Source organism: Meles meles, chromosome 14 (assembly GCF_922984935.1).
Source record: "Meles meles chromosome 14, mMelMel3.1 paternal haplotype, whole genome shotgun sequence".
Classification (NCBI taxonomy): Eukaryota; Metazoa; Chordata; class Mammalia; order Carnivora; family Mustelidae; genus Meles; species Meles meles.
Window position 1 is genome coordinate 23,380,586 of NC_060079.1, and position 14,884 is coordinate 23,395,469.

At 38.4% G+C, this 14,884-nt stretch overlaps 1 protein-coding gene across 4 annotated transcripts in view; it reads right to left on the bottom strand.

Annotated features, from left to right (window-relative positions):
- Window positions 1-772: 772 nt before the first annotated feature.
- The window catches only part of RNASEH2B (ribonuclease H2 subunit B), a 67,465-nt gene continuing 53,353 nt past the window's right edge, over window positions 773-14,884 (bottom strand). For 2 of the 4 annotated variants that reach the window (XM_045978298.1, XM_045978300.1), the window contains exons 10-11: window positions 12,346-12,426; window positions 9,272-9,710 (exon numbers count right to left, since the gene is read on the bottom strand). In XM_045978298.1, the coding sequence (XP_045834254.1) occupies window positions 9,594-9,710; window positions 12,346-12,426 (198 nt within the window). In that variant the 3' untranslated portion in view covers window positions 9,272-9,593. Of the gene's footprint in view, window positions 1,438-9,271; window positions 9,711-12,345; window positions 12,427-14,884 lie in introns of those variants that run through there. The other 2 variants (XM_045978301.1, XM_045978299.1) reach the window with 2 other exon arrangements.

The window sequence follows — 14,884 nt, forward strand, 5'->3', positions numbered from 1 at the left end:
TGCAGGAGAAAGAGATAAGGGACAGCTAACACGTTAGCTGGTTCTCCTGCCCTGAAATGAGGTCCTGAGAGGCAAACTAATTTGCACAAGGAGGCACAACACACTTGACAGTACGTCTCCAGTGTGCGCAGTTGCTTTGGGCCATATACATGGCCTCCGATGACTAGGCTTGGGATGATGCAAGGAGAGGACAGAAAAGGCTAGATCTTAACTCCACAACTGTATGTTGCACTTGGTGTCAGGCTCTTGGTTCTTACCCAAATGGCCTGGAGTCCAAACAGGTGATTTCTGCTGAGCGCTCCCTCTTAGAAGCCTGTCATACACCTGATTTCCACAGCAGGCTCTCAGAGTTGTGTTTTTGAAGAGGAGGGTTCACGTATCAACCTCAGAGCATCAACTACAGAAATATTAAAAGGTCTTCAATGTTAAAGCAAATTTCTCTGTGTGAAAGGAGGTGTGGAAAAAATGACAGAATGAGGTTCTCCTTACCTGCTGGAATTAGAGAACCAGAACAATGTCGTTTCTGGAAGAAGAGGTTTGGGGTCCTGAGCGAATGCAGGAAGATGACTGAGTGGGTTCTACCCTACTTCACTTGTGTGTCATGTGGATGAACCAGCTCAAATCTCTGGGTATTTTTGCACAAATCTCTTTACTACCGCCCCCTCTCCCCCCAGTGTATACACTGTGCATCAGAATTCCCCACTAACTTCCTTTCAACTTTCCCATGTCTTATGCCCTTACTTAAAACAAACAAACAAACAAACAAACAACACATACTAGACTTCTTTTAAAAATGAATCAGTGTTTATACCTCCAGCAGATTGTAAGATGTACATGTCCAGGTATCATTTTAAATTAGTAGCTGCCAAACTGATCAGGAGTAAAGAAAAGTCAAGCTTTTTCTTTTTTAAGTCTGGGTAGGAAGTTGGCTTGTCAAAGTTTTTGCTGTGGAATCAAGTTTTGATAGTCAGCACACATACCGACCCCACGCTCATCTAGCCCCAGGAGGGGACACAGGCCAACAGGGTCAGGTTTCAGAAAGGACGCCCATTTCACCATGTACCTTCCTCTCCCACTGTTTTGAAATGAGAAGCATGATACTGTACCATGGGAGACAGGCCAGGGCTGAGGGGTGACGTGGCTTGAGTTCTCAGACTCGGCACTCTGGGGAAGCATTCAAGTTCCATGACAGAGTGGCCTTAAGGACATAAGGTCATTCATTACCCACTTCCACTAGTGATGTTAATCAAAGAAGTAAATTGTTACTGGTTAGTTCTTTAAAGTACACCTTTTGGCATATGCAGAATTTCTAGAAGGTGCAGAAGAAAAAGTCTTAGCCCCTTGAGAGTGTCTTAAGTTATAGAAGAAGCAGCCCGGCTTTGCGTTCCACCTGCTGTCACTCTGTCACTTGCCCCTTTTCTGTCTTTGTGCTGCCACCTAGAGAGAAAAGGAAAACATGTTGTATTCTGGCAAGCCGAAGTAGTCACCTTAAACCCCAAGCACTCGCTGCACCTTCTAGAACAAAGAAGCAGGGTGGGCTGCTTTAGTTCTGAGAAACAGCAACCTTACACCTTTGCTTCTGAGGGAAGACTTCAGGGAAGGGGTGGGGTCCCCGTCCTGGCCAGCCTCCCTTCCTGAGCTCATTCTGGGGCTACAATTAGTCTCCTGGAGGAGCGTGCATGGGTAGGAAGCCTATTTTCTTTCCACTGTGCAAAGGGAGTGAAATACAAAATCTTCACGTCACCCAGATTTGGGGAATGAACACCATCATTTCAGAAGGAAACCAAAGATATAAGAAACATATGAAAACAAGGTTCTGAGTAATTCTTAAACCCTCTTTCTACTCACTTCCTTTTGCTTTCATTTTGAAAGACAGATGCTTTTTTTTTTCTCTAAAAAGTAGGAGGCCAATGTATAAAAAATAGATAAATGGAGATTTGCCGGGAGCAATAGTGCCATTAGTGGCCCCTAATGTTGCTCTAAAGAATGCCTTTCATGCGTTTAATGACGACATGCAGCTTTCTGACTGTATACAAGGTCAAACATAATTTACTCTGCAGCTATTATGTTCTCAAAAACATTTTTTTAAGTTGATGGAAATCATATTTCTATGCCATAATGTGGAGAAGTTGAGGTCAGACCTTCCCTAACCAGCTGCCTCTGCAGGACCCTGTCACCCTCTGCTCAGCCTCTTCCATAGACCTCCCCCCACCCACTCCTAGAGCAGAAACTTCTTGAAGGTGCTTTTGCGGGCCACACTGACAGCTGCATTTCTAGTGCCTAGAACATTTGGCATGTGGCAGGTGCTCAGTATAAAGTCTTAAAGGGATACATGAATCTGAGCTTGTCCCTGGGCTTTTTTTCTTTAGAAAAGAACAAATCACAAGACTAACTTTACTTGTATACATATTCTGATTAAAACACATGTGTAAGGTTAACAATTCTTTGAACATCTATGAAGTCAGTTCCTCTATAAATCATATTTGGTGATCCCTCTCTCTCAAATAGGCTTGATTAATGTGAGACCATCAAAATAACATTAACAAAAGTACAGTAAATGCGAAAAGGCCGACAGCTGAATTAAAGAGCTGACATGCAAATACACCAGCTGAGAAGCTTTACTTCAATTCTGGCCCATCGCTGTCGAGGATAAATTGACCAGCAGAATTCATTTTGAATAGAGCAAGACGATATAGCACAGTAAATCTGATTTTTCCTCCCTTAAAATAAAATTCACAATTAAAACAGACTTGTGAGGGAAAAATGGCCATAAAGCTAGACACACAATGGTATGAAGAAGCAGCTTAGGTCAGTCAGCAGAAAGGAAAGAGTCCTGGGCTTGAGGGTAAAAGGGCAGCGGTGGAGCCTGCCACTTTCAGTCCGTGCCACCTACTTTCACCAACGTGGAACGGGGTACACCCCCTTTCCGGTCTACCTCAGGGGTTTGTCGTGAAGATCAGCGTAGCTACTGATAAGTGGTTGCTGCAGACACCGTAAAGAACTATTAAACATAAAGTAGGGAACCTCTTTGTCAGTCTAATGACCCTGAGGAGTATAGGAATCCCAGCATAGGAAAGGCGTATAAATCTTGTCATTTCTTGCCATTATTCAGACGAGTCAAAGCCAGTGGCCATCTTCCAAGGACATTAAGAAAATGCCAGTGCCCTTCCCATCCTGGACCGGGAGCTCTCTGTCTTCCACGAAGAGACTGCATCTGACTCTGGTGCTCTCCAAAGCTTGGCTTCGTCCTGGAGAGAGGGCTGTTTGGGAGGACGTATGTGATACCAGGTGTCTAGTCAAGCTAGGTCATATTTAATAGCAGATGGTGTGACTTCCCCGGTGTAATGGAAGTCAGTTCCTCTGGGGAGAGGGAGTTTGGTGTGGAGAGTCTGGGAATCAGAGGTCCTGAGCTGACCTTCTGGTTCAGCTCTTTATTAGCTGTGTGACCTTGGGCTTTCAACTGTAAAATGGGGAAATAATACCAATGGTGCCATACTGTTTCTGGAAGAAGTAATCACGTAAATTCATGTGAAAAGTGCTTAAAACCAGCAAAGCACTTGGTCAGCCTTTGTTAGCACTTTCCGATAATTGTGCTCTTCACATTTCTTTTTACTACAAGGTAATGTAATGTACGGAAAATGAAGAGAAGATGAGATAGTCTGAGAGCCAGAGTATGGGGAAAATTTAAATTGAAGATAAACCAGACATACAAAGAAAAGAATGTTGGTAATCTGAGATCCGTTTCAGAAATATGTATGGTTTGATGAAAATGATGGAGGTGTGTGTACATAGCGGTTTTCTAGTTTGAAGAAAGTTTTAGAAGCCTACCCCATATCAGCACATTAATCAAAAAGATAAACAATGTAAGTAAGAGAAGCAAAGGGCCAAGGGATTTAAGCAAGCCCTTTGGGTTGGCTGTCACTATCCTGGCTGCTATGGTGTCCACCCTATTACTCTAGCTGTTGTGGGGGTTAAAGGACTTACACATAGAGCAAAGAGCTCAGAACAGTACTACTCCAAAAAGGTGGTAGATTGGTTAATAGTATTGCATTATTGTAAATATCCTGGGCTTGATAATTATACTATGGTTATGTCAGGTGTTAACAGTAGAGGAAGCTCGATTAAAAGTATATGGAAACTTGGGGCGCCTGGGTGGCTCAGAGGATTAAGCCGCTGCCTTCAGCTCAGGTCATGATCTCGGGATCGAGCCCCGCATCGGGCTCTCTGCTCCGCAGGGAACCTGCTTCCTCCTCTCTCTCTGCCTGCCTCTCTGCCTACTTGTGATCTTCTCTCTGTCAAATAAATAAATAAAATCTTTAAAAAGAAAAAAAAAGTATATGGAAACTCTACTGTTTTTGCAACTTTCCTGTACATCTAAAATTATCTTGAAGTAAAAAATAAAGAAAAAAAAAGGAAAGAGAAAGAGACCCAGAAGTGACAGCGATGATGCAACCAGTAGACATTTATGGAGTTATTGTAACTATAAAGAAATATTTAAAGAAAACACAATGAAAGAAATGGAAAGACATAAAAAGAACCAAATAGAGCATCTAGAACTGAAAATTCCCATATTTGAAATAAAAATTCACTAGCTAAGGTTAATTGAAGATGAAACACTACAAGACAAAGTAAACTTGAAAATACAAGAAAACTGTCTAACATGAACATAAAATAAAACAAAATCCAGAAACTCAGTGAAAGGATGACGAAGTATTATCAAGTGGTCTAACATACATGTAAATGAAGTCCTGGAAGCTGAGAGGGTGAGAAGAAAAAAAGCAGAAAAATATTTAAAGAAACACTGGCCAGAAATTTTCCAAATTTGATGAAAATTACAAACTCAAAGATTCAAGACGCTCAATACACTCACAAACAAGTTAACACAAAGAAAACCACACCAACACATCATAATCAACTTGCTGAAAACTAGTAATAAAGAAAAAAAAATCTAAAAGAAGCCCAGGAGGAAAGGGGACACCCTTTAATATAAAGTAGAAGAAATACAAAAAGTATCACAGATGTCTCATCAGAAATAACATGAGCCACAAGACAATGATTCTCTGACAGGATCAAAGAAGTTAAAAAACATTCAGCTAGATTAACTAAGAAAACAAAAAAGATACAAATGACCAACCAGGTATGAAAAAAGAAATGACTACTAATCCACAGATATAAAAAGATACTAAAAATATGAGAAATAAGTTATGCCAATAAATTTGACAACACAGATGAAACACATTTCTTAAAAGACATAAATTACTAAAACTGGCATATACACATGCAAAAGAAAATTAGAATAGCTCTATGTCAATTACAGAAATTGAATTAGTAATTAAAAACTTTCTTAGAAAGAAAATTCCAGGACCAAATGGCTTCATTTGTTGAATTCTGTCCAATATAAAAGGAAGAAACAATTACTAATCTTATATAAACTCAGAAAATAGATGATGAGAGGATATTTCTCAATTCATTTTCTGAGGTCAGTTTTGCTCTGATACTAAACTAGACAGAATTATTACAAGTAAGGAAAACCACAGACCAACATTCTTCATGAATGGAGATATAAAAACCCTTAACAAAATATTAGGAAGTAAAACACAATACTGTATATGAAAAGAAAAATACACTATAGACCGGGGCACCTGGGTGGCTCAGTGGGTTAAAGCCTCTGCCTTCGGCTCAGGTCATGATCCCAGAGTCCTGGGATCGAGTCCCACATCGGGCTCTCTGCTCTGCAGGGAGACTGCTTACTCCTCTCTCTCTCTGCCTGCCTCTCTGCCTACTTGTAATCTCTGTCTGTCAAATAAATAAATAAAAAATCTTAAAAAAAAATACACTATAGACCAAGTAGGGTTTATCTCAGGGATGTCATGGTATTTTAACTTTCAAAAATCAATCATTGTGCTTCACATATTAAAAGACAATCCATTATTAAAGGAAAGCTACATGAGCATCTCAATAAATGAGGAAAAATATGTGACAAAATTCATATCCATTCCTGATCAAAACTCTTGGTGAACTGGGAATAGGAGAGAAATCTACAAAGACTACACACATTGATGGATAGAAGGAATGAGCACATCCTGTGCCTAGATTTTGGTTTCTAAATATCATTCTCCATGAAAAGGAACCTTGGCTGTTTAAGAGAAAGACTGATTCACAGCTTGAGCAGAAACAGTACAAGTGCCTGAAAGACCCTGGCACAGAAGAAGAAACCCACTGGACAAAATACAAAATCTACAATTCCATACTGATATAAGTTCATAAATGAATAAATAAGTAGAGAAAGAAAGCTATTCCTCTTAAAGAAAATGTCAGCTAAATATGAAAGAAAGAAATAAAGACAAAATAAAGGAGTTAGAAAAATTACCAGTCGATTCTAAACTTTGTCGGTGAATGTTTAATAAGGAATAGCATACTTAAAAGTCCCCGAGTATTTCCCACAAATTGCCTATTAATTACAAAGAAAAAAGTAGTAACTCTGCAGTGGATAAACCTGTATCAAAGTGAATGAAAGTGAATGTCATTGGAAGTGGGTCACACCAGGGCTCCTGAGATAGTTCACTGAGAAAGACAGATCGTTACTTCTGTGGGTGCCCATAAGGTATCGCTTGAATCTAGTCAAGACAAAACATCAGGCAAACTCAAAGTGCGGAACATTCTGCCAAGTAATTAGGCTGTACTCTTCAGTAATGTCAAGGTCAAGTAAGACAAAGACCAGGTGAGAAATTCTCCAGATTAAAGACTGTAACAATAATGAAAAAGAAGTCTCAGTGCTAAACAGTTTTACCATTTTCTTAAATATGACCCAATAATAGAGTGTTCCTATGCAAAATTATTCCTTCCAGAACACTGGTCAAAATGGGAAGGTTAGCACGAGTCTAACACTAAAACCTAACAGCAATATTGCTTTTGAATTCAGAAGAGAAAATTCTAAGTAAAAGCCCAGAAAAACGAATTAACAGCTACATTTGACATAGCTAGCCCAGAGCATATACTGTGGTATTCTTTATACAACGTCAGGGAGGGTTTATCATGGAACTCAAGCACAGTTCAACAGTGATAAAAACCCCCTCATCACCTCGAGGTGCTAGAAACATATTTGATAACAACCAACACCAATTACTAATTAAAACTTTAAGGAAACAAAGTATGAAAGAAAATATCAAAAATAGATATTCTTTATCATATTAACAACAGCTAGTGTCAGAATTAATGGTAACGTACATTAATCAAATCACAAATCAGACCGATTGACTACTATTACTCTTCAACACTGTTCTAGGTATTGTCATCCATGTAAAAGGATATAAAGGATATCAAAGAGGTATAACTATTAGAATTGAACCCATTTTGGGGGCGCCTGGGTGGCTCAGTGGGTTAAGCCGCTGCCTTCAGCTCAGGTCATGATCTCAGGATCCTGGGATCGAGTCCCACATTGGGCTCTCTGCTCAGCGGAGAGCCTGCTTCCCTTCCTCTCTCTCTGCCTGCCTCTCTTGTGATTTCTCTGTCAAATAAATAAATAAAAAAAAATCTTAAAAACAAAAAAAAAGAATTGAACCCATTTTTTCCCAAGATTACATACCTTATGTATCAAAACCCCAATATGAATATAATAAAGTTAAATTAATAGTTTAATAAATTGGTTATTTAAAAGATAAATATGTAAAAATATAGAAGTTTACCACAAAATATCCAGTTAGAAGATGTGACTAAAAAATAGATTTCATTACTAGACAAAAATACCCAGATATATGCCTAAAAAGAAATATTTAGAACCTATATGAAGATGAAGAGCAAAATGGTAGTGGAAGATATGGTTAGGATTTTAGCAAATACAGAGAAATCCTACATTCCTAAAGAGCAAAAAGGAATTTTATAAACATGTCTGTTTTTCCCCCAAATAATTTATGTGTCTAACAAAAATCTCAATAAAATATCCCATTGGAACTTACTCTTGAACCCTGACAAAATAATTGTAGAGATCTAATGGAAAAATCAACAGGTAAGAAAACAATCAAATTAGAGCTTTATTTCACAGTATATTTAAATACAAATTTTGTAGATAATTTAAGTAATTAAATATAAAACAAAAAATTTATTAAAAAATCAGAAGAAGTGACTGGTTAACTTTCCTACAAAGGAAATGTATGTAAATCGATGTAAAGGAAAAGTTTATATATCTATATCTATAGATATAAGTATCTATCTATATATATAGTGGTATGTTACCATACACACACACACACACACACACACATACATATATATGTGTGTATCTACATAAAAACCAAAAACACCTGCATGACAAAAAAAATCATACACAAAATTGAAGACAATTTGCAGACCAAGAAAAAATTTACAATGAACACAGTGGACAAAAACTAATGTCTTTGAGTTATAGAATATCTCTAGAGTCCATAAGAAAAACACTGCCACTGCCACAATTTAATAGAGGACATACACAGACAATGGTTTAGAAGATGATGAACGGTTAAGTAAATGTGAAAAATGTTCAACATTATTACTAATGGGGAAATGTGAATTAAAATGACAATAAAATGCCTTCCCCCCACTTACTTGCAAAGCTAACATTTGATGTTAACAAGGGGGCAGTGAATAAGATAAGAACTGAAACGACCATGTGTTACAGTATAAGATCCTGTATGCTTTCTATGAAAGATCTACCCACAAATATGTATTTGGACAATTCTGTTATAAACTGGGAAGCCCACATCTAAAATCCATTCTAAGGGATCAATAAAAGATGTGAACTAAACATTGACTTGTAATCTGATTCTTCAAAGAGTGAACACTTGTAAGCAATTTAAATGTACAAAAGAGGGTCATGGTCATTAAATAATCACATATCCAAATAATTTAAAAAGGACCATCATTAAAAAAGCATATTTATGAATAATACTTTAGTAGCCTGGGAAAATGCTCACAAAATGATGCTGCCAAGAAAGAAGATGATAAAATTACTATTATAATTCCTTAAAAAAATTATTACAAGAACACGTGCCACATGATCTTCTGGTAATGTCACACTGAGCAATTACAATTTTAATATTATGCATTTCTTTATTTTCTACAACAAACACAGATTCATAGGACAGAAAATATTCAACAGAAGATTTATCAAAAACTCAAGGCTTTGAAAAAGCAGTGGTTTCTCTGATCGCGGTTATCGATTTCTGTCAGTATGCTGAAAATCATATTGTCACTTCCATGTGGCAGAGTGGCTTAAAAGAACAGGCATACACTCAAATATTGTCACACGCCAGTTTATTGAGGAAACTGTGATGCTAGCTAGAGGTTATTAACTCTATTCACTTGATTACTTTTCATGATGTCAAACAAGAGTCTGAAGGCTATAAGCCATGAATTTACACAATGACTTTCCCATATTTTGTTCAGAAACACAAAAACCAAATACCAAGAAATGTTTGACGCTGAAAATTGTCCTTATTTTTTTTTTTTTTCCCCAAAAGGTGGTAATTAAGGGTCAGGAGGCACAATGGTGTGGGGGAAGGACACAAATGGAACATGTAACAGGCAAATATTTTGGCTAGATTTCATTTTCCAAAGTTTCAGATCTCTCCAATTTTTTTTTTATTTTTTGTAGCAAAAAAGGAATCAATACTTTTCATTCCACTCTTGTCAACTTTAGCCAAAGCCTTCTGAGCTGCAGTCATTTTGCTATTTTTCTGTTAAGGAAAATAAGAGAAGAATTATTACAAATGTAACTAACCTTTATAAATCGTACATGCAAACCAAACAAGACCGTGCATGCATGTCTCACGGTTCACGAAGAGAACTATTGGCTGCTAACATGATTCATAAGGGAGTGATTATTATTATTATTATTATTATTATTATTATTATTTTTAAATCTGATTTCCATTCAGAATTCAGACCTAAGACAAAATCCAGTAAAAGAGGCGGGAGACCAAACTGCCACCTTCTAAGGAGTGGAATGCCACAGCCAATGGTTTACTTTACGGGGATAATTCTGGAGGGTGTATGAAGTACAATAACACCAACAAAGGACCTGACACAGGCGTGACTGTCAGAGAGGAATGCCAGCCTGGCGGTTCTGCGCGATGAATAATTCACCACCATAGGCCGGTGCATTTTACTCATAGGCTCTACGGGAAACCAAGGACAACACTATTATATTCAAAAAATAACCCGTACTGAAGAGCATCCTGGACCAGCAGGATGATTGCCCCAGTTTTCCTCCAACAGAGTAATACTTGTCAAAAAGCTGACTTCAAGTAACTCTGCCTTTGAAATTCCTGGTCCCTGTGTTTTGTTTGTTTTGCTTTGGTTTGGTTTTGTGCCGTATCCTGAACTAGCACCGCGGGCAGGTGAACAGCCGCGGACTCTGCTTCAGTGCATCTCACCTTCTCCAGCAGGAGCAAACCTGATGGGACTCAGCAAAGGGAAAAACTCATCTGTCTCCCTGAGAACGGGGAGACAAGGTCACTGTCAAAGACCCTTTTACAGGCACAGTATATGATCCCTGAAATCTTGCTTCTCACATTCTGTCACTTACATCTTAGGAGGCTTATTTTTTGGCTGGATGGTGAGAAGGGATGGCTCTTTGTGACCAGTTATCCTCCGTATTTAACTAAAACATACTAGCCCAGCCCCTATTTCCCTGGGGCTATGCCCAAGGAGATGTAACAAAAAGCCACAGTTACAAGGGTGGGGCAGAATTAGTACTAGCAGAGAAACTCAACATTCCTGCTTAGGAAGCCATGGGGATAACTAGCTATCTTGCCAAATCTCAGCTGGGATTATCCCCCTGACATCACATGCCCAGATAAATTACATATAGATAAAAGAATAAAATCTATAAAAAACATTAAATGCTAAGGAGGGAGAATGTTGTTAAAACCTAAGAGGAAGTGAATTTATCTTGGGATGGACAAGGTCTAAGCATAAAAATAATGAGAAAGTCACAAGGAAAAACAATTCCTATATTTAATCCCCAGAAAAACTTAAAACTTAAAAAAATCGAATGAAAGGCTAAACACAAATTAGAAAGTTATTTGTACCCTATATGTCATCAAGTGTTAATAATTCCTAATCTAGAATGAGCTCTTAAAAATCAACAAGAAAAACATTACTATCCCAATACCAAAAACGGGCAAGGGACATGAACTGACAACTTCTAAAAATGCAAACGGGCAAATAAGCATTTGGAAAAACAACTAACCTTTCTCATCGAAGAAATGTACCCTAATTAGACAGTCAAAAATTTTGAAGAATAAAAATAATATTCAGTGTTGTCAAGAAAGCAAGATGAGCAATCTTGCAGCAATAATGGTTGGGGATACAAATTTCTACATTTTTGGAAAGCATTTTACATATATATTGTGTATACACACATATAATCAATCATATATATGATTATATATGATATATATCATATATATGACTATATATGATAAAATATATATGATAAAATCATATATATTATTATATATAATACAATATATAGGATAAAATCACAAGCATACACACACACACACACACATATATTCTCTCGATAATCATAGAAAGAGCTCATGTTTTCTAAGCCCTTACTCTTAGTTCTAAATTGTGTATAATGAAATAATCAGAGATACAGACTATAAATAAGAATGTTTATCACTTCATTAAAACAAAGAAAGAAAAAAGCAGAAATAACCTATGTGTCCAAAAACAGGGGAATGACTAAATAGATTATATGCCCTATAGTGAAATAAAATAACACAAATGATTGCATATCATGAAACCATTAATAATTTGTCAGAGAATGCCTAATGACATGAGAATATTTTCATAATATACTACTAACTGAAGAGGACAAAACCCCCAAACTATAAATATATTAAAATGCCAATTTTAAAAGCTGTATATATTTTTATAATGATAAAACTTTGTAAGAAAGGTTCCAAAAATATTTGCTGGGCTGACTGCTGAACGGTAGGGTTATTAATAATTACTGTCATCATTATAAGTTCGGGGAAGCTTCTAGGCAGTAGAGTTGACAGAAAATGAGCTGTGGAAGCTCCCCCCGACCCTGTTCCCCCCCACTCTGAATACACTGCAAAGTGTAGGCATGCTCTTGCTAAGTATAGTGCCTTGCCTTGATTCAGAAAAAGTCTTCCTGGCATGACATATTCACTGTCATTTGTAATTTTGAATTAATTACTGAGTCACAGAAAGGCAAGTTCACAATCCCTTGTGGTTAAAATTGTAACATCAGAATCAAGCATGAAATCACTCCCGGATGTCCTCAGGGCCACCTACTGAATCCAGGAATATGCCACTCCGGCTGGACACACATACCTTTTCAGTCTTCAAATCTTTCCTGTTAAACTTAGTGTAATCTTCTTTTGCTTCTACAGGCTCATCAGATAACTTTACTTTCTGCAATGTTAGAGTAGTGAAGTGATGTCAAATGTCACCTTGACATGTCAATCCATTTTTTTAAAAAACAGTGGGGTCCATTTGGACCTGCATCAAGGCCAAAAGGAACAACAAACCCTGCAAAGGGCTTATTCTGCATTTTGTCAATTATCTGGGGGAAAGAAGCCACATATCCCTTCTGAGAAGCAGCGTCGGTGGTGGGGGGATATGCTAGGGTGAGTCCGTGACCTAGCCCGTTGGGCAGTCTAGTGGTTCTGATCACATATTTTGTATGTACCGGGACTGGGAGGCATTTAGGAGACTGCTGACTTATAGACAGTCTAAAGGGGTGAAGGCAGGCACATAAGTCAAAGATAAAAATTTCCTCTAAGGGGGCCAGGAGTCCAGCCAGAAACACCACTTCATTCACCTTCTGGACTGGTGTAATGTCCATTTGGGAATAAGGCACAACATTATTCTGTTATTACCATTTTTGTATAGCTTCATGTTCTTACCTCCTTTCAATTCAACTATCTCATTTTGTCCACACAGGGACAACCCTGCAAGGCAAGCAGCCAGCGGGAGAAGGAAGCACAGAGAGAGTAAACAAATGACTTAAGCCCACTTAGCAGAGGACAAGGCTTAAGATCTCCATTTCTGGACAAGAGCTCTTTCCATGAGGCCCCGTACAACTTTACTTCATGTTTTCACCTTTCACGTGGGCATTCTGTACCAATGAATGTGAGAGCCTTGTCAAGAGCTAGACTGTGGCCTTAATGTTCACATTATGGAAGGAACTGTGACACATTTACTATGTAAAAGGCCCATAACAGGGCAGGTAAGTCTTGATGTTTAACATGGAGAATTGACTGCATGTGACCACAACCTGGATTTCTGCAGATCTTCCAGCTCTTTGTGGAGACACCAGGGTTGAAAGACCCAATGTGGATCTTCCCTAGGAAATGCAGATTTATTCCCCGCCTCCCTCTTCATAACCCAGCATTTGCCAAACAAAGAGCTGTGGAGTTAGTTTTAAAACATGCCACGGCAGATGTCTAAAACCCAAAGGGATAAAAAAACGTGTCTTGAAATTCTTCACTGTAAAGAAACAGGGGGGACCTCCTGGAAATATAGAACATCATATGGCAAAACTTTCTCTTGGTCTCACAGCAATCTCCAGCAAACGAATCTTCCAAAGAAAAAGACTAGCTTATCACGAATGAACTACTACCAGCAAAGTAGGTATATAAGCAACTTTCTTAAGAATATGTTTCTACTTAAAAATTAAGATCGGTAAAGGGCGTTTAGGTGATGCATATTTTTACTAGAAAAGTATCTTCAACCAGGAGAGTGGAACTCACAGGTCATAACGACGAAGGCTATAATTGTCTCAAACTGCAAAAAGCTTAAAGTTATCAGGTGGTTTGTGCTCTGCTGTGGCAAAATGTTCCACTACAGATGTCGCTAGAAATGCTTGGGCATAGTCCCTTTTTGCTGGTAAGTCAAATGAAAAATGCTCAAGACAAGAGCTAAAGATGAAAAGTGCTTCTTTATTAAGTATACAGAGGTGTCACATATACAGAGATGATGACTCGTTCAGGTGTTTTAATAGCTCCAGGACACCGGTAATCAGTGCTCACAAAAAAGATGATGACTGTGGTCAGCCTCTGCACTGAACTTTTCCTAATGTCACAGCACATGCTGAATATATTTGAAAGAATCACAACTGTTACACTTATTTGAACTGTTCTTATTTAAAAGACCAAATAGGGCCGTGTAGAGTCCGACTCTTAATGTCAGCTCAGGTCTCTGTCTCAGAGTTGTGTGTTTAAGGCCCGCGTTGGGCTCTGTGTTTGGCTCCATGCTGGGCACGGAGCCTACTTTCAAGAAAAAAAAAAAAAAAAGACCAAATCACTACAGATCTGGGGGGAATGTTTCAGAAGAAACAGAGGAAGGACCCAGAAAGACAGTAACAAAGGCTGCGACTGAATGGACACAGTTCTGGCAAGAGAAGAGCCAAGAGCAGAGCACCACGGGAATTAATGCCAGGACGGGTCTTATTCTTACAGATGATCTGCAGGAAGGAACTCCAGAGTATCTCCAGTCCACTGACTGCACTCAGCTCTGCCAGCGATAAATGCAAACGATGGAAGAGCACGGGGGCTGGAGGCTGAGCATCGACACAGGCAAACATGGGATAGTAAGAAACTAATGCAAAACATATTAAGGATGCCAGGCTTTATGCTATTTTTTACACAGATACAAAGATACCTAATAGCCACTGGAACAGATTTGCTGAAAACCATCAACTGTCTGACTGTAAAAACTGATCAAATCCCGGACACAGACAAGAAGGCTGGCAGAAGATGTTATCCTAAGCTTGTTTAAAGCATGGTACATCACCCAGTCCAGTTTGCACTCCAGACACTAGAGCCCCAGCCAGACATCACAGACTGGGAGATCTTGAACAGCAACTAAG